Genomic DNA, 20401 nt, shown 5'->3' with positions numbered 1-20401 from the left:
ACGGACAGTGTCAGGGCATGGGACTCAAACCCAGTACACTGGGTCTGTAAGGTAGTTGGGCCACCATTGTATCTAATATTAATATGAATTATTAATAGAATCTTGGTCTGTGTACTGCTGTTTCAGTTTATGAGGAAAAGATTTGTTACTGACATGAGGATCTCTTTCATCCAAATAATAAAACTCTACTTCTTTGCCCTATGATGTGTTTCTCCAGCATTAAATACCTCAGAGAAGTGGCTGGATGTCGAACTGTGCCCGTTGAACTTGGCCTACGATACACAGATGAAGAATGGTCTCAAACGCTTATGACGGTGAACGATTTCATTGATAAGCACATCATCAACCAGGTTAGTATGAGTCACACATTTTAAGCTTGGTCACTGTAGGTCTTAAGTGTTAAGATTTGTAAAGCCAAAAAATTGCCTTTTTGCTTTATTTTATTTTCATTACATAGGAAAAGTATGGCATAGGATACCTCGCCCAGCATCAACTTTTTGACCAGGTAGGAAGTTTATTTTCTCCACCTAAAAATGTCTCTGTACATGTCAGTGTTTTCAAGCAGAGCACTCAGCAAAACATCTTGGGATTTGTAGCTTACAACACTCCAAATGCAAGAATATGCAATGCAAAGTGGTGCCGTTCAATATAAAAGGTACTTCCAGGGCAGGCTTGTTTTGTGTCCTTTGTTGTCTGTGAATCCAGACCATGATATGAAAGTTGTGGCAACAGGCCACATTTTCACTTATGGGTGGTAATCAGTTCCCCAGTAGCTAGTACTGAGCAGGGGTGTGTACAGCTTGTCCTGGGGGGCTCTAGTGGCTGCAGGTTTTTGTTCCAACTCAGTTTCTTAATGAGTAGTCAGTTTCTGGTTGTTGAACAAGTTATTGTTTAAGCAGCATTTTTATGCTTCACTTTAGTTGTATCGCTTGTTAAGAATCCCCCCGATTGCTTATTTCAAATAACTGCATTTACTGTTAGCAATCTTGCAAATGATAAAGCAGCCAGGAGTTTTTTGTGTAACTTGTTTCCATTTACAACTGTGGTATTCATCATGAACTATTTGCTTTAATAAAATGTTTAGAAGGAAACTGAAAAAATAAAAATGAAGGACTGAGAATTACCCATCTGTGTCACACTATCATAGGGATGATATCCTTGGAAGGAAAAAATCTATGATATAAAAATGACCTGGCATGGCAGAATCAAAGCATTAACAAATCATATAATTAAACACCATTGATCAAGTAGGGAAATGCATACTGTTATGGTGTACAAAATCTGTACATTTTGGTTTAATTTTCCATTATATTTTGGTCAAGATAAAACAACAGATGAACTACAATTAAAACAAATCAAAGCAGGTTTTCTTACACCTCACTTTCAAACAGCTGTTTCCAACATTGAAAGGAAGACATTCTGATGGCTCAATTATTTTACAACCTGGGAAAGGATGCTGAACTGACACCTCAGGCTATTGATTACTTTATGGATGGACATATGGGATAAGAATGTGGTTTACAGCCTTGGAAAAGGGAAACTGAGGCAATATCAAAGAACTTTATTATCTGGGAAAGAGTTTGAGCAAAATTCATCAATCACATTGACAGCCAGCCAATCAGGTGCATGTGTTGTGAAACCAAGGCATGACATTTCATAATAAATATGCCTTGGTTTGGAGAAGAGGAGCAAGGAGAAGAAGGAGAAGAAGCAAAGAGAAGTAGGAGAAGAAGAGGAACAGACGAAGACGGCATTGGTCGTCAGAAAGGCATCATGAACATCAATTGCTAAATCAAACGCCTCCCTGGGACATTCATCCTTGTCATCTGTAACTTTTTCGTAAGCTTTTCCTAAAGACTATATATATTCAGACTTTCCTATCAGTACCTATTTTCTATTATTCTTTGTTCCAGTGGTATTATTATTATTCTTGTAATAAATGCCATGCTGCTTTTAACTTTCTATGCTTTGTCTTAATGTCTAGAGTGATTGAATTAATAAGTTAGATTTCTTTGAGCACCTGGAGACAGCCAGATTTTTTGCCATTATTTCTGTACTGCGAGGTTTATAAGGCTGAGAGTGAGGGCGCCACTCAAAAGAAGGGACAGTACGATCAGAAGAAGGTATTCTTGGCTGATAAATGGCCTATAGTCAAGAGTGCTGAGTCTTTGTATGTTTAAATGTATTCTTGTAGACCAAAAGTAATATTTAGGTCTGAGATATCACTAAAACATCGTATGTTGTTCGTGCCGATAATAAGTAAGTCTCTTGAAGTGTGCTGAGTGACAGGCTGATGTGTGGTTTAAAGTGTTAATCAGCGTGTGTGTGCCATTCATGGGGCACTGTTGTGGTTAGGGTCTGTGTGTGTGTGTTTATCTATGTGTGTGTGTTCCTTTTAAAGTGCAACAGTAGACCAACCCGATAATGAACCTGACGAGAACATTTACCCTTGAGAAAACAGGTAAAGGGTAAGTAGAGGAAAATACTACGATAATACACATACAAACCAACTAAATGATATCTCGTGTGTATATACCACTGAGCCATTATTATAATGTGCTTTGATGCGACAAACGTATTAAGCCTCAAATGTGATGTACAGATTATTTCCCTTTTAAAAAGGGCCAATGCTGCATATTCCTTGACCCCCAGAACACAGAGTAGAGGCACTATAATGCCGTGCATGCTCTTGCGTACTCAATTGTGGAGCACAGCATAGGACTCCTCATTTGCAGGTGGTGGGGTCTCGACTCATGAGGTGGAAAGCTGCTGTACCAGACAATGAAGGTCTTCTGCATCATGATTGCATATGTACAGTACATGGTTGATCAGCAAAGTCCATACATGGCTGTTTCAAGGGTGGCCAACAGGTGGGATTCGAGGTGTGTTCATGTACACACATTTTGCAAGATGGCTGTGATTTATAAAGGGTAAATTGCATACAAACGCATTTCCACATTTTCCTGTTTTTTTATTGTACATACACTTTCATGCTCGAATCCACACAAAGTTTTATAAATGAGACCCCAGGTCTTTCTTTAGCCATGATTCTACCAGGAATATTGTCTAGTTTTGTGACACTGACCACTGTTGTGCCAAAAATTACTTTCCTAGAACCAGGCTTACACAGGTTGTCATTATGCCTGTGTTTGCCATTTTTATTGTTAATTTTACAACAGTTAGATTTGTTTATTGATTTACTGTTCATTGTTTTTTGTTTAAAACTTTGCATTTGTGCTTTTTAAAAAGTATGTTACAATTAACTTCACTTGGGGGTTTTTCCTGGAAAGAAAATGTACATTGATGCTAACATACCAAAACACGAGAAAAGTTGTGACTGAATTTAGTAACTTTTATTTCTCTGAACAAATTCAGTGTTTGGTTCCCAGAAGGGCTTTGTTCTTAGTCAGAACTACAGTTTTCAGTTCTTGTTAACAGGACAAAGGACTCAACTTAGGTTTCTTATTTGTACCCTTTGTGTGCAAAAACTTAGCTTGGGATAGTATATGGTGTACATAGCGAGAATATACTTGAGAACTGAGAACAGCACTTACCGACTTTGATAGTTTTTGAAGTAATAGAATAATTTCATGGCAGGTGCTACTGCGCATTCGGATTCCATGTTGCTTATTAGTTTGGGTAACAAATTAATAATAATGAAACATAATAAATAAAGGGCAGTGGTAGTGTTACTGCCTCGCAACACTGGATTCACATCCCACCTGCTCCCTTAATGGAGCTTGCATGTTCTCCTTGTGTCTGCGTGGGTATCCTCTCATAGTCCAAAGACATGCAGGTTAAATGAACTGGTCCTGATTATGTGTGTGTCCACCCTATGAGATGGCCTGACGCCATGTCTAGCATTGTTCCTGTATTGTGCTTGATACTTACTGGGATAGGCTCCTGTGACGCTGCCCTGGATAAATGGGTTGTTTGGATAACAAATAAAGGCAGTCATTATATTATTATACTATTATTGTGTGTATAATCCAGGGTGTTGCACCATGTCTATAATGTCTATGTTGTTGTAGAAGCAAGTAAATTTAATTTTGGGGATCAATAACGTTCAATCCATCTGCCTCTCAGAATTATAGTGCCTTTCATATTTATCTATATTGTTCCACTATTGACCTATTATACACTGCCTTTCAAATGTTTGTCTTTATATGCCACTCATTCTGTGTAATAACTAACATAAAGACAAAGCTTGATATGACATACGTGTACAGGTTCACAACGTGGCCAACGTGACTCGTACAGTTGTGACCACTGTCTGTTCCTGACAGTGAAATATTTTTCTAACTGAAGGATCGTGCTACAGTTATGATTCTAATCAATCTATTTTACTTAGTGACTTGCATTCTCCTTCTTTAACTTGGTGACCAGTTTGTTTTATGGTTGCAAAAAACTCGAGCCAATGTTTTTTGGTTCTGCCTCCTTGCAAGTGCCTCCAGTACTGAGCTGATGATGAGAATTCATTTAGAATCCAAGTCCCTGACATTCAAAAAGCATTTACAGTTGGTAAATATGAACTGATCCTGCACAGAAGCAACTATTAAGCATTCCATGAATGCTACTGCAGCCCCATTGGTACTGTCCAGCTGAGGTTTCACATATATCATCCAGTTCGTCACTACATGACTGGGACTCAGTTGGCAGTTCAGAAGCGCTTGACTTAATTCTCCAGGGCAAAAAGCCTTAAATTACAAGGAATGGCTACAAGGTCAGTTTTTGACTCTTGGCTTGTGGTGCAATAAGCAAGTCAGTTTGCTTTCCAAGTCGGTGTTTGGTATGGGCAGGTTATTCAGTTCACTTTACTTCTGTGTAACACTTTTCACTGAGTGGAGGCCCAGGGCCTATAACAAGTTGACAAGCAAATGCAACTACAAAGTTTACTAAATAATAATTAAATAATGATTACACGTAATTTGTAGTTTGAAACTGATTAACATTAATGGAAGTCAACCATGTCCATTAACATTGAACTATGGCTTTGCACAGAAATAAAGTAAAAGCCATCACTTGGGCTCAGACTCTTAAGATCTTAGTCATATTCCTCCAAGTGTTCAAGAGAACTGAATTTTCCTACTAGGACTACAGAGTCAGTAGGCACAACTGTTCTACCATCTCCAAGACAGCTAGGTTTATAAATGCCAGCAGTAGTTTTCTTCCCTGCAGTGCACACACTTGCTGAGGTAACCCTCACTTCCAATGGTCCAAACAACCAACTGTGTGGTTTTGTGCCTCTCCATTGGGGCAGCTCTTGAAGGAGGCCACCCATAATTACGATGTCTAACTACAGTACACCTACCTAGCTGGTAGTTTTATGACATTCTGTACAAGCTTTGGCTCTTTAACAGAAAGTGAGAGAATGATTCTTCTACCAAAGCCAGCTTTTTTCATTTTCAAGGTCTAGTACATCTAGCTACACTATACTGCCAAAAGTGTCGGGACACCCCTCCACATCATTGAATTCAGGGGTTCAAATCACATCCATGGCCACAGGTGTATAACCTCAAGCACCTAGACATGCAGACGGCTTCTACAAACATTTGTGACAGAGTGGGTCACTCACAGGAGCTTGTGAATTCAAGTGGTACTGTGAAAGGATGCCACCTGTGCAATAAGTCCATTTGTGAAAATTCCTCACTACTAAATATTCCACGGTCAACTGTTAGTGATATTATAACAAAGTGGAAGCAATTGGAAACAACAGCCACGAAGTGGTAGGCCATGTAAAATCACAGAGCGTGGACAGCGCATGCTGAGGTACACAGTGAGCAGAAGTCACCAACTTTCTGTAGAGTCAATAACTACAGACCTCCAAAAGCCCAAGAACATTGCAGCGTAGAGAGCTTCATGGAATGGGTTTCCATGGCCGAGCAGCTGCATCCAAGCCGTACATCACCAAGTCCAATGCAAAGTGTCAGATGTAGTGGTGTAAAGCCCACCACCACTGGACTCTACAGCAGTAGAGACGTGTACTCTGGAGTGACGAATCACACAATCCGATGGACGAGTCTGGCTTTGACGGTTGCCAGCAGAACGGTACTTGCCTCACTGCATTGTGTCAAGTGCAAAGTTTGGTGGAGGGGGGATTATGGTGTGGGGTTGTTTTTCAGGGGTTGAGCTTGGCTCCTTAGTTCCAGTGAAACAATTTCATGCTCCCAACTTTGTAGAAACACTTTGGTGATGGCCCCTTCCTATTCCAACATGACTTGTCACCAGTGCACACAGCAAGGTCTATAAAGAAATGAATGAGCGAGTTTGGTGTGGTGGAACTTGACTGATAGAACACATTTGGGATGAATTAGAGCGGAGACTGTGAGCGAGCCAGGCCTTCTCATCCAACACGAGTACTTGACCTCACAAATGCTCTCCTGGAAGAATGGTCAAAATTTCCCATAAACACACTCCTAAACCTTGTGGAAAGTCTTCTCGGAGGAGTTGAAGCTGTTATAGCTGCAAAGGGTGGGCTAACTCCATATTAAAGCCTATGTATTAAGAATGGGATGTCATTAAAGTTCATTTGTGTGTAAAGGCAGGAGTCCCAATACTTTTGGCAATGTAGTGTATATTATTGACATTTGTATCATTTTAATGGGAGCTGTACTTGAACCTATCTAGTCCCACACATACCAGTTGCTCCATGTGGCTTTTTCTGTATATTATTCTCCTGGAAACATCATAAGAGACCTTTTTTGCTTGCCCCTTTGTCTGGTCACTTCTCTATAGTCACCAGAAACTTGCTTGCCAAGGTTAACCCCATCACAAGCCCAAGGCCACATAGCTCAGTGGATTATTGTGTCATTTAAGCTACTCCGTTACATCAAAGCCACAATGCTAGGAAGAGTCTGGTGTAGTAATGCTGCTGTTATTCAAATTTTACCTGTCCCCTATTAATGTCAAATCCTTAGGTTCCAGAGCTGAAGCAGGATATTCGTATTCCAGACTACTGTTGCCTGGGTAAAGGAGATGAAGAAGAAATTACTATTAATGCCTGGATCGGTCCGGCAGGAACAATTTCACCAATACATCAAGATCCTCAACAAAACTTTCTTGCTCAGGTCTGACTGTAGAAAATTAAACAACATTTATTTCATCTACCTTTTTGGTGATGTAAGAATAAAGAATGTACTGTGCTTGCAGCACGATAGTTAAACATGGACATTTTGAGTTTTACTTTGAAAATTGTAGAGATCATTTAAATCTGGTGAATACAAATTGCATTATTACCATTTTCTTTCATTTCAAGAGCACAATTTTAACACAGTTGTATTTTATAACAGGTAGTTGGAAGGAAATACATTCGCCTGTACTCACCTGATGAAACGGAAAGACTCTATCCTCACAAGACACAGCTCCTCTCCAATACCAGCCAGGTCTGTATGTTGTCCATAACTTCTGATTTTCTTATAACTGTTGACTCAAAAGTAAACTTGCACAGATTTGCTTCACTTTCCTATCTTGTGAACGTTGGTCCTGTGTGATCCATCTTTTTAACTAGTTTGTCAGATGTTATTAGACTCCAGTAAAATGTTACATTTTCATGTATGACTTTGGCAATCCCAAATGACTCAAAGGCAATAGAGCCTGTTTTTAATTTTAAATGCTTCTTATGAATTACTATGTAAGCTATTACACTCCAAGAAAAAAATATTAAAAACTAAGACTCTTAATATTGGGTGGAGTGGAATAAAGAGTAGTGTATGAAATTCAGGTTAGTCAGAAATTATACTTTTGAGCAAACAAAAGGGGCATGTATCAAATAGTGAAGGAAACGGGGCAGAATAAATAACAAATATCTTTTAATAAACAGGATCAAATTTAGAACAATAACTAAATTTAGTAACAATTATTAATTAGCTATTACCAAAATGTACTAAAATTGTGATGTATGACTATTGTTTTACAACTAGCAGTTTTTCTAGCAGTGACAGGCAGTGCTTACTGACATTGCAGTGTAATGTACTTTTGTCAAGAACATCAAGTGTGGTGTGCAGCCGGGACCCTTGCCCAGCCAGGATGCCTTCACGCTGGACGGCCGGGGGGAGAGGGCGTGACCAGAGCATTACCTCCCCCGGAGCACTAGGTAGCAGCGGTACCTCAGGCTCCATGGGAGTTGGAGTTTGATACAGCCCTGTTGGGATCCATGGGTTCCACCAGGGGGTGCTGCAGCTACTGCTGAGCCCTTATGGGCAGCTCTTCCACCAGACCCACTTCAGGGTGCCTTATAAAAGGGGCCAGCAGGCACTACTCTGGGAGCCCGAGTTGGGTGGGAGCAGACGAAGCTTGTTTAGAGGGGAAGAGAATTGAGTTGTGCTGTTTGCTTTTGAGATTGTGTTATACTTGTGGGGAATGGGGAAGGCGTCTCCCATAAGGGAAAAGGAAAAATAAAATTCCTGTGTGCTTTGAAGTTGTGCCCCGGTGTGTGTCTGTGTCAGGTAGGGGCGGCGGTGACGCCTTGGTGGTCCACACAAGTAGTTCTATTGTTAAGGACGTTACTAACAGGAATGTTGGTTGCTGATTTTTTGCAACTAATACTAATAGCAGTATAAGCCTTAATTAAACTCTTTAACTTTATTTCAGGAATCTTTCTTTTAGATGACTGGTTCCCAGGTTCAGTCCTAGGGGACTATTTCTGTGGGGCTTTATTCCTACTGTTTTCACAATCAGTTCATCAGTTGGCTACACAACTAAAATATGAGATCAACTAAAAGTAAGACTAACAAACTGATTGTGAAACTGGGTGGAAGTAACACCTGCACCCATTTGGGGTCCCCAGGGACTGAAATTGAAAACCACAGGCTCCTTGAAATCAAAGTCCCACATATGGCCATTCTTGATATACATGTCATTTGAAGTTAATCCTGATGAGGCAGCCAGAAGAGTTGCAACGCATCATGAGCATTCTGAAAGTGAGAGAGACCTTATGGTCTAGCAAGTAAATATGACGATCCATTTACTAGTCGAAACACAAAAGCCTTGTCCTTGCTCTTTAAAAACAATTTCTAATTTTAAAAGCAGTTGCTGTTAGTCACAAAAGAGGACTATGAAGAAGCCAGAGGTGTAAGCAATAAAAAAAACTCAAATCTACGCAAAAAAGTAGCAATGAAAAGCAATTTGAACAAAGTTTTTCAGTGCACAGCCATCTAAATCTTTAATTGTTAATCATTTCTAATTATACAAGAATAAAACAAACTTTTTCTGGGTCTCCAATGCCTTCAAGATGTATTAAAAACTCAACCGTTGGTAAAAATGAGCTTTAAAAAGAAATTCAGGGTAAAACTGGTGTAAGGTACAGATCAGGAGATGCTGTTGAAATTCTTTTTAAATCCAACATCATCAAAAAGTCATAGAAGGTGAAAGCAAACACTCAAAGTCCCAACAGTAAGCCTCTGGTATACAAATTGACACTGGCAATTCTAAAGGCAAGCGAAAAAAGTCTTGAGCTTTAACTTAAACCATGAAATAATTCTTGTTGTATATGCTAGAGGCTCCAACAATGTAAACCCAATACAAAAAAAAATCACCCAACAAATAGTAATGTGGGGCAGACGTCACAGTCAAAGGATAAAAATGATAAAGTAAACCCATCAGATTTTTGCAGGATTGGAGGGCTGTGAGTTTTCCTAAAGAATACACGACACGCTAGTGTAGGAAGTTCACTCTTCAACAGAGCAGTGACCCTCAGTAACCGGCCCACCAGCGGAGCTGCCTCAGCAAAAAATAAGCATGAAATGTACCATGTTAGGCCAAGCCTCTTAAATAGTAATAAACAGTTGAAATGAATGTAAAACAAGACAAAACAAATCTCATTTTAATTTAGTTTTAAGCTACTATGAAAAACTGATCAATTCTCAAAGGCTATGTAGACATTCTCAAGGTAATATGAGAAAGCTCAAGAGCCAAGATGAATTATGCTTGGCATTGCTAAGTAACATTTAGTTTCCTCCCCACTTCAGCTCCTTGTTTATGGCTGTTTACAAGATCACTTCATGTGCAAACATCAGTAAAAGCGGCTGTGTGATCTGTGTTTGTTCATCTGAAAATATATTTGTTATATCACTAGACAGAAACCAGTAACAGACGGACAGACAGAAAATTCAGACCTTTGTGTAAATTTCTTGAAAACCGCATTCCTTGAAAAATGTAAAAAGACCAGGAGGGTATGTACCGGGAAGCAGTCTAATTAAACTACAGTTTAAGGTACGGGGCAGCCCTTTATGATCATCGCCTTGAGCCTCCAGTTTCCTACCTCAGTTATACAAAATGTGGCATATAAGGCACACATTGAAACACCAAGTGGAAATGTACATCTTTCTTAGTCAAAGATTCTATAAGTACTGATCATCACCGCTTAATATTTTTGCATTTACAGGTGCAGGTTGAAAACCCTGATTTGGACCAGTTTCCTGATTTTGCAAACGCTACCTTTCAAGAATGCATTTTATATCCAGGGGAGGTTCTCTTTATCCCACGCAGCTACTGGCATTATGTACGCTCCCTTGATATTAGTTTTTCTGTCAGCTTCTGGTGGTCATAACAGTATTTTCAGTTCACGACTGTTAAATAAGTGAGTGCATTTATTTATTAAAATGTATTTTTTAATTACAGCAATGTGTTATCATTTTATGTACGAAGAAAAGTGAATATGAAAAAAGCTTTAAAGTATAACTTGTTGGGGGTTTACCATAGCTATGTGGTAACATGAGGCTTGGATAATGGCCTGAAACTGTTGTCAGAGTAATCAAATTGAAAGTAATTTTATTTGTAACTGAGAGAATACTGAAAGGTTGGTGTGTTATCCTCTGTTTACCCCTTACACTTGTCCAGTTCATTATTGGATTGGTGTACTCCCGCACCCTAAATAATAACACACACATACATAGATACACACACACTCAGACCCTAACCACAACAGTGCCCTACGAATGACACACACACAGTTGGCTAACTTTTAGCACTTTAAACCACACAAGTTCTATAAGAACAACACACTCTCTCAGCACATCAAGAGACTTATTTATTATCAGCACAAACAACATACAATGTTTTAAATAGATCTCAGACCTAAATATTACTTTTGGTCTCCAAGAAAATATTAAAACATACAAAGACTCAGCATCTTTGACTAAAGGCCATTTATCAGCCAAGAATGCCTTACTTTACGTCCTGTTCTCTACTATTGAGTGGAGCTCTCACTCGCAGCCTTAATAAACCTCACAGCACAGAGCGTATGGCAAATCTCTGGCTGCACCAGGTGCTCTAAGAAATCTACCTTATTACTTCAATCACTCTAGACATTAAGACAAAGCATAGAAAAATGAAAACAAGTTACTATTTATTAAAGAACAATAATAAGTAATAGAAAATAAGATCGATAGTAAAGTCTGGATAAAATAGTCTTAAAAAAAGCTTACTGAAAGAAATCAGTGATGTCAAGGATGAAAGTCCCAGGGCGGTGTTTGATTTAGCAATCAATGTTCATGAAAATGCTGTTAACTGACGATCTGATGAAAACTGGTTTGTTTTCTTTGTTTTCTTTTCTGATGTCGCTCTTCCATCGTCTCTGTTTTTCTTTTTCTGACGTTGCTTTCAAATGAGGCATATTTATTATAAAGTTTCATGCCATGGTTTCACAATACATAATTGTTGCATGCACCTGATTGGCTGGCTGTCAATATGATGGATGAATTTTGCTCAAACTCTTTAATCTATCTTTTCCCAGATAATAAAGTTTTTTGATGTTGCCTAAAACATCGCCATGTCCGTCTTCCCAGGCTGTACACCAAATTGTTGTCCCAGGTGTCCATCCATAAAGTAATCAGTAGCCTTGAGGTATTGGCTCAGTCTTCCTTTCCCAGGCTATAATACCAATTTAGCACTATGCTGTGAACAACTGTTATAAAAGTGAGGTGTAAGGGAAGAGGATGAATCTGAATTCATCTTGTTGGGATTGAGCAAAATTATAAAAATATAGAGAATAATTTGTAGGTTTTATACACCATAACAGTTGGTGATATACATACTTGAGAATCACTTTAGTCATTTGGGGCATTTATTACTCACCTACGTTTTTTTTAGTTTGAATGAATGGGGTTTTAGGTAATTAAAACACGGCGCTGTTGGCAGTTCAGCTTATTTGATCTATATACATATACAGTAATATTATATATATATATATATATATATATATATATATATATATATATATACACACAGTACTGTGCAAAAGTTTTAGGCAGGTGTGAAAAACTGCTGTAAACAAAGAATGCTTTCAGAAATATAAATAATGATTGTTTATTGTTATCAATTTACAAAATGCAAAGTGAGCGAACAAAAGAAAAATCTAAATCAAATCAATATTTGGTGTTACTACCTTTTGCCTTCAAACCAGCATCAATTCTTATAGGTACACTTGCACAATGTCAGGGATTTTGTAGGATTCTAGTCAGGTGTCTGATCAACCAATTCCACCAAACAGGTGCTAATGATCATCAATGTCACACGTAGGTTGAAACACAGTCATTAACTGAAACAGAAACAGCTGTGTAGGAGGCTTAAAACTGGGTGAGGAACAGCCAAACTCTGCTACCAAGGTGAGGTTGTGGAAGACAGTTTCATGTCATGGCAAGATTGAGCACAGCAACAAGACACAAGGTAGTTCTACTGCATCAGCAAGGTCTCTCCCAGACAAAGATTTCAAAGCAGACTGGGGTTTCAAGATGTGCTGTTCAAGCTCTTTTGAAGAAGCACAAAGAAACGGGCAACGTTGAGGATCGTAGACGCAGTGGTCAGCCAAGGAAACTTAGTGCAGCAGATGAAAGACACATCAAGCTTATTAACCTTCGAAATCGGAAGATGTCCAGCAGTGCCATCAGCTCAGAACTGGCAGAAACCAGTGGGACCCAGGTACACCCATCTACTGTCCGGAGAAGTCTGGCCAGAACTGGTCTTCATGGAAGAGTTGCAGCTAAAAAGCCATACCTCCGACATGGAAACAAGGCCAAGCGACTCAAGTATGCACGAAAACATAGGAACTGGGGTGCAGAAAAATGGCAGCAGGTGCTCTGGACTGATGAGTCAAAATTTGAAATATTTGGCTGTAGCAGAAGGCAGTTTGTTCGTCGAAGGGCTGGAGAGCGGTACAATAATGAGTGTCTGCAGGCAACAGGCAGATACTTATCCATCATGCAATACCATCAGGGAGGCGTATGATTGGCCCCAAATTTATTCTGCAGCAGGATAACGACCACAAACATACAGCCAAAGTCATTAAGAACTATCTTCAGCGTAAAGAAGAACAAGAACTGATGGTTTGGCCCCCACAGAGCCCTGATCTCAACATCATCGAGTGTGTCTGGGATTACATGAAGAGACAGAAGGATGTGAGGAAGCCTACATCCACAGAAGATCTGTGGTTAGTTCTCCAAGATGTTTGGAACAACCTTCCTTCAAAAACTGTGTGCAAGTGTACCTAGAAGAATTGATGCTGTTTTGAAGGCAAAGGGTGGTCACACCAAATATTGATTTGATTTAGATTTCTCTTTTGTTCATTCACTGCATTTTGTTGATTGATGAAAATAAATGATTAACACTTCCATTTTTGAAAGCATTCTTTGTTTACAGCATTTTTTCACACCTGCCTAAAACTTTTGCACAGTGCTGTATATTTTATATATATATATATATATATATATATATATATATATATATATATATATATATATATATATATATATTCAACACACAGATCTGAAGTGCATTCCAAGCAGGTTATAACTTGCTGGTAAGTAAGAACATACAGTAAATCACAGATTGAGAAACTTCTCTCTTGTCCTCAAAAGCTTTGGTGTTTCATAAGCAGCATGTGCCATTGAAGTTAATATAAAAGGTAACTGATAATCAAATGGCTGTTGAATGTCATTTGGTAATGTAGTGGTTTGTGGTATGTTAATACTATGATTACGGAATAAGCCTCACTTTGTGAGTCAGTTTTGAGCACAGGTATTAATCACAACCAACATAGCTAAGAGTTCACATGGGCCATTTATTGTATTTGAAAACAGAATGATACCGTGCAAGATTAAGTTGCGGATGAGAAAATTCTGAGGCCAGCTTACTCCTGTTTGTTATCATCCGTCAGCTATGTGATGGTCAGATTTCCATGGTTTTGTGCCTCTCTTCTATTAGCCCTCTTCATTAATTCCTCTTGACGTCTGAAAAATCTCTGCACCTGCCTGAAGGGCCTCTCTCTTATTAAAGGACGTTATAAGGAAATGGCCAGACTGCAATGATGATGGCACCCAACTTTGTCCTAAATGGCAGGTGGTCATTAGAATCAGCCCTGTTTCCAGATGTTCATATACTTGTATGCCTAAACGTTACCTTTACTTAGACATGACAGTTTTGTTTCTGCATTCAGCTTCTTTTGTGATCAAGTATTTTGAGTATTTCCAATAAAGTCAATTAAAACAGAATTGTACAAAATGTTTATAATAAAACCCATAGCCTGCCAACCCCCCATCCCATCCCGAGTCCAGGAGCACTGAACTAACCAAAGCATCAACAAACCAACAAACATTCAGGATTCAAAGGACTGGACAGCAGTAGACCAGCCCACTGTAGTTTTCATAGATGTCTTGTTAATTTGAGATTTAGATAACTCTGTATGTAGTAAACTGTAAAATTTAGATACCCAATTAGTATTCATGATAGTCACGGGATTTCCATGGTAAAGAGAAGTATAGCACCAATACTGCGAAATGAGATAAGGTTCTGCGGGTAAGAGGTGAGATGAAGGACAGCTCTAAAAGGATTAGAATTTCAGGCAGTAGTGGAATATCAACAGGGTGGAAGAAAGACATGAAGTGAGATACAAAGCTCCATAGGGGGGCACAACCAGAACACGTGGAGAAAAGTGCCTGCGACTCCCTGTGGGCAAAAGTGACAAAAAAGTATCAGGTTCAAGGCCCACCAGATGGCACTTATGGGGGGAGTAGGGTAAAGTCTGTGAAGGAACTTTAAATAGGATAATTAGGATTTCAGGAGCAGTGTTTTACATTATGAAATATGGTCAAAAGGTGGGTGCTCTGGCCCAAACTGAAATTAAAGAGACAGGTTTATAAGCGGAGTTCTAATAATACAATATAGAAGTTGGAGGGAGAAAAACTGTGAGATAGGGAGTCAAGAGGATGAACAGGCAAAGTTAAGTGCCTGGAGTTTGCTAAATGCTTCTGGAACTTTGACGGGAACCATGTTCTGTGGTCAGACAAAGCGAAAATTTGGGCTTTTGGCAACAGACACTCAAAAAGAGGATATCTATAAAGAAAAGAGCCTGATCCCCCCCTGTCAAGAATGGTGGAGGCTTTGTGGTGTTGTAGGGCTTTTCTTCCTCTAAAGATCCTGAAAACCGTGTTAGGGTACATGGCATCATAGAATGTACGAAATACCAGGAGCTTGTAAATTTAAATTTGCCCGTCTCTGCCAGGAAACTAAACCTGTGTCATCGTTGGATCTTCCAGCAGAACAAATGATCCAAAACATATGTCCAAATCAACACAAAAATCAAGCTGCAGCCATGGCTGTCTCAATCTCTGGACCTAAACCCCTTTAAAAACCCGTGGGGTGGGTTCACAGGAGAGGACTCTGGATGAGCTGGACAGGTGCTGTAAAGTGGAATGATCTCAGATTTCCTGCTCTACATTCACCAGTCTTATAGGAGAAGACTACAAAGTAATAATCCAGGGGGTGCCATTAATCGTGTCATGAGTGGCTTTCATAAAAATAATTTATTTCTTTACTTTACCTCAACTTAAATGTTAGATTTCTGTCATGTTTTTAGTGTGACATTAAGGTAATTCACCAAAAAATTTTCTTAACCATTTTTTTTACTCATCTTTACCAGGGGTGCCAATAATTTTGGAGAGGCCTGTAAGCCCTACAGATGAACCACATCATTTAAAGGATTTTTAGTACATAATAGAAAAATTACACCATTTGAACCCACTGTCATGGTATGAATGAACAGTCTTGTTAAACTGACAATGTTTTTGTTTTATATTGCGTTTTTTACATAAATCACCAATTCAACATACATTGCAAAGTAAAAAAAAAATGCAGTATAATATACAGATCATGCACAGAAAAAAGAGTTTAATCACAGCTCTTTCAACTAAAATGTGCTTGGCAATAAACATGCAGGTCCTGTGAACGCAGTCCTGTCCCGAGTCACCTGCGCTATGACACATGCTGCCAGCAAGACATAGGAGAGAGTTTCTTCATCAGTACAGCTAAATAAACTTTTTCATCTATTGCATATTACAATATTTAAAAAGGAGTGTAAATTTTATCAACATTTGTTCAATTATTTTAACCATTTATGTTAAGTTAAAAATACAATAATTTAAGAATTTGTCAGTTGAAACCACAGTTTCCCTCTCCATTATCTTACAGGTCATGCGTAGGATCAGCATTGCTTCATATTTATCAGTATTTAAGAGGACTTTGTTCAGTTTCAACATACCCTGTCTGAGGGAAGTTACAAACCTGTGTTATATATACTGTATGTATAAAAATCCACCTTGCCACTATAGATATATTACATGGCCTGAAGTGTTTGCTGAGGCAAAGTTCCTTTGAAGTTGTTCTTGTTGCAGATCTCCATATGGAGGATTATGCTACAGCTTGAGTCTGAATGTTCAGTGCTAACAATAAATGGATACATCTGAAATTCAACTAAAGATTACTGTTTAACATAACTAATGAAATTCTGAGAACATTTATAAACAAAATACCTTTTTATTGCATTAAAATATGAAAATACCCAATACAGGTACAACAAAAGAACAGCTTGTGAATGAAAGTGTTTTGAAACAGACAATTTACCTTGCCTAAGGAATTGTCCGAGTATAAATGAAAAACAACAAAGAGTAAAGAAGGGTCTTCATCTTCTTGGCCTGCCGTATCTGGATGTCTTTTCATTAGATGGCCCTGGCTGACTTGGTGCTGGTAACTGGGAATGTGAAATATTCAATTCTAGCAAAGAAAAAGAATGAATACACAAATTAAAACAGAGTTGCACTAAGGAGGGAAATCCACATGACAAGGGTGATTTTATTTCACTCATCAGCACATTCTTTTTCTTCTAAAGTTATTTCCCACGTAAGCAACTATATTTGAACAGCCACTTACACTCTTGTCTCTCTCCTCACCTCCAAACTCCACTTTCCCTTTGGTTGTCATCTTCACCTCCCTTTCGCACTGTCATATCTATGATTCTTCTCCCCAGGTTGTTTACCTCTCTTCTCATTACATGCCCACATCACTTTAACTTACTTTCAGGTTTCCCCAACGTTAAATGTACCTCTGATTCTCTCCTTCCTGATTTTATCAAGTTTTGTTTTTCCACACATGCCCCTCAACATCCTCGTTTCTGTAGCATCCAGTTGCCTTTCATGCATCTTTTTAACTGGCCAGGTTTCTGATCCATACTGTACGTCAATGCTTGCCCGACCACTGTTTTATACATGTTACCATTCACTCTTAGGTCCCGTACCACTCCTGATAGCTTTTCCTAGTTTTTGCTACCTGATTCCATTCTATGGTTTATTTCTGAATGTCCATCCTCTGTTATTGCTGCTCCTAGATATTTAAAATTTCCCACCCTTCAAAGCTGTTGCACCCAGAGGCTAACTTCTCCATCTTGTTCTTATCCCTTAAATCTTCGATATTGTCTTTTTCCTACAAATCTTAAGGCCTCTGTTCTCCACGGCTCTTCTCCACTCCTCCAGTTTCCTTTCCACATATTAAGAGGTGTGCCATCAGCTTTATACCCCTATAATGTCCACAATGCTGGTGGTCTCCCTTCTCCTTTTACAGGTACAATCATAATTTTCCTCCACTAATCTTTTATATCAGCTCCCATAACAAATCATTTCCCTTCTTATCCAGACTCTTCGGCCCATTAAAACCCCTACATTTCTCTCCTCCTCCTCTCCGAGATTCCCCTTCACATCAAAAACACATCTGATGTTTCGAAGTTTAAATGTTATTTTATATTACTTTTTCAGAGATGTTAAAGGATACATTTTAAAATATTCCTTTCATGTTTGCTAATATAAATATTGTGTAATGTTCACGATTCAGTGTATGTAACAATTTAAATTCTAATTATGCTGCTCAATGACAAAATTCACTTTTAGAAAGACACATAGTAGTGGCCATTTTCTTATCATGTGCCATATGATGCCAGGCTAAATTTACAGTGCACAAGAAGAAAAAAACTTTGAAATGTGTAGACATTTACACACTTATTCAGTTCCCATAAGCATATTAATTCTTAAAATTTTATTATGCTGCACCCTGGAATTCTGATATATTTAAAATTGATTTTTGGCCTTCCAAATCTAGTAATATTTAATGCGAAACAATGGTTAGTGAAACATAAAATTAAATGTCCTGGTTAGATAAGCATTCACCCTTTACTCCGCAGATCGCAGGCTCGAGTATGTTTGCACATTTGGATGGTGCATCATTTGCCAAATGTTCCTCACAGAATTATTTAAGCTCCGTCTAGTCGGATAAGGATCTTTGCTAGGCAGCCGTTTTGAAGCCTTGCCACACATTTTCAATCAGATGCATGTCTATACTTCCCACAGTCTTTTCTAGAATATTCATTTTCAGGTTTCTATTGCTTTGGCTAGGCACCTTATTGTCAAAGTGAAAGGTGAATCTGTGCAGACCAAACCAGGTTTTCCCCTTTTAACCTTTTTGCGCCAGTAACAAAAAGGTGATACCTGGGAGATACTGTACTGCTTATTATTGTGCTTTCAATAAACTCTATACAGGGCCAGATTAAGACCTTTAGATGCCCTAAGCACTTAAAAAAAGATTTTGGTGCCCCCATCTATACCTAATTCAAAATTTAAACAATAATAAACCATAAAATAAAATTTTATTTTTTGAAATGAAACAAAACATACAGTATGATGGAAAATAATATTTAATTTGCAGTTCTGCACCATATGGTCCATTGGTTAATCTGGCAATGGAAAATTTCTGTGGATCCAGCCTTCCCTTGATGCCCTAAGCACGTGCTTATTTTCCTTAATGGTTAACCTACTCTGACTCTGTAAGAAGATAAGAAAAATAAAAGCAAACCACAAAACCTAAACATCCTGTATCCTTGAAAAAAAGTAATTAAGATAAACCTGTATATTATAGGCGGCACGGTGGCGCAGTGGGTAGCGCTGCTGCCTTGCAGTTGAGAGACCTGGGGACCTGGGTTCGCTTCCCGGGTCCTCCCTGCGTGGAGTTTGCATGTTCTCCCCGTGTCTGCGTGGGTTTCCTCCGGGCGCTCCGGTTTCCTCCCACAGTCCAAAGACATGCAGGTTAGGTGGATTGGCGATTCTAAATTGGCCCTAGTGTGTGCTTGGTGTGTGGGTGTGTTTGTGTGTGTCCTGCGGTGGGTTGGCACCCTGCCCGGGATTGGTTCCTGCCTTGTGCCCTGTGTTGGCTGGGATTGGCTCCAGCAGACCCCGTGACCCTGTGTTCGGATTCAGCGGGTTGGAAAATGGATGGATGGATGGATGTATATTATAGATTCCCCATAACTATAATACACCATCAGGGCCTGCTATTATATCAGGGGATACAAATGGAACTGCTTTATGAAAAAAAAATCCTCTTCCTGTGGTATTTTTCTGCTCTGAAAGAGGAAAACTGCAAAGGCATGATTGAGACCTGTGACTAACAAGATGTGTTGACTGACCCATACTAACCTAAAAATCATTTTCCAGGATCCTGTAAAAATGATCACTTTGGTGGCCAAAAACATATCTGTCCTAGCTGGCTGTTACAAATGAAACAACCAAACAACTCCTAATAGCAAAATCAGAATAAAATGACAAAAAAGAAGAATTAACTTGCTCTGTCCCCATTCTTTCCACCATTCATGAACATGGCTTGCAAACTCCCAATGCTCACTGCAATTCAAGATGCTACATAAGAGGAACACTACAAGCCCAGATGAATATCCAGAAAAAGTTTGTAAATCGTTATCCTCTAAATTAGCAGCAGTAATGCTGGGAATGTTTGCAGACATTAGAGAACAAAAACAGTCATGTATCAATCATAATCTTTCCAAGAAAATAAAAACCGACTCTCATCTGAATAACAGTTATGATCCTGGCGAAGGTTTCAGCTAAAGAATAAAGAGACAGAGACTTACTGTCTATAGTACCTCAAGATCAAACCAGATTTATCAATACTTTTCCACAAATTTAAAAGATAATTAGTTTTAAATATTTAAAGATTGTTGAATGTAACTTATACTCATCTACTGTACATCATCCAAGTTCCCAGAGAAGGCTTGGTCTCTGGACACAGAAAAAGCTTT

The 20401-nt window shown here is 38.9% G+C and overlaps 2 protein-coding genes across 3 annotated transcripts in view; one reads left to right on the top strand and one right to left on the bottom strand.

Annotated features, from left to right (window-relative positions):
- Positions 1-10614, top strand: part of kdm8 (lysine (K)-specific demethylase 8) — a 30324-nt gene extending 19710 nt beyond the window's left edge. The window contains exons 4-8 of the mRNA XM_028814451.2: positions 218-350; positions 458-505; positions 6918-7067; positions 7290-7382; positions 10382-10614. Coding sequence (XP_028670284.2) covers positions 218-350; positions 458-505; positions 6918-7067; positions 7290-7382; positions 10382-10546 — 589 coding nt within the window. The 3' untranslated portion in view covers positions 10547-10614. The remainder of the gene's footprint in view (positions 1-217; positions 351-457; positions 506-6917; positions 7068-7289; positions 7383-10381) is intronic.
- Positions 10615-15903: 5289 nt separating this feature from the next.
- The window catches only part of nsmce1 (NSE1 homolog, SMC5-SMC6 complex component), a 44015-nt gene continuing 39517 nt past the window's right edge, over positions 15904-20401 (bottom strand). Inside the window, exons 8-9 of one of the 2 annotated variants that reach the window (XR_007936283.1) lie at positions 16891-17040; positions 15904-16709 (exon numbers count right to left, since the gene is read on the bottom strand). Coding sequence is in view for 1 of the 2 variants with exons in the window: in XM_028814449.2 (XP_028670282.1) it covers positions 16949-17040 (92 nt within the window). In the remaining variant the exon portion in view is untranslated. Of the gene's footprint in view, positions 16710-16783; positions 17041-20401 lie in introns of those variants that run through there. The other variant, XM_028814449.2, reaches the window with a different exon arrangement.

The sequence above is a fragment of the Erpetoichthys calabaricus genome, chromosome 11 (assembly GCF_900747795.2).
Source record: "Erpetoichthys calabaricus chromosome 11, fErpCal1.3, whole genome shotgun sequence".
NCBI lineage: Eukaryota > Metazoa > Chordata > Cladistia > Polypteriformes > Polypteridae > Erpetoichthys > Erpetoichthys calabaricus.
This window is presented reverse-complemented; position numbering and strand designations above follow the sequence as displayed.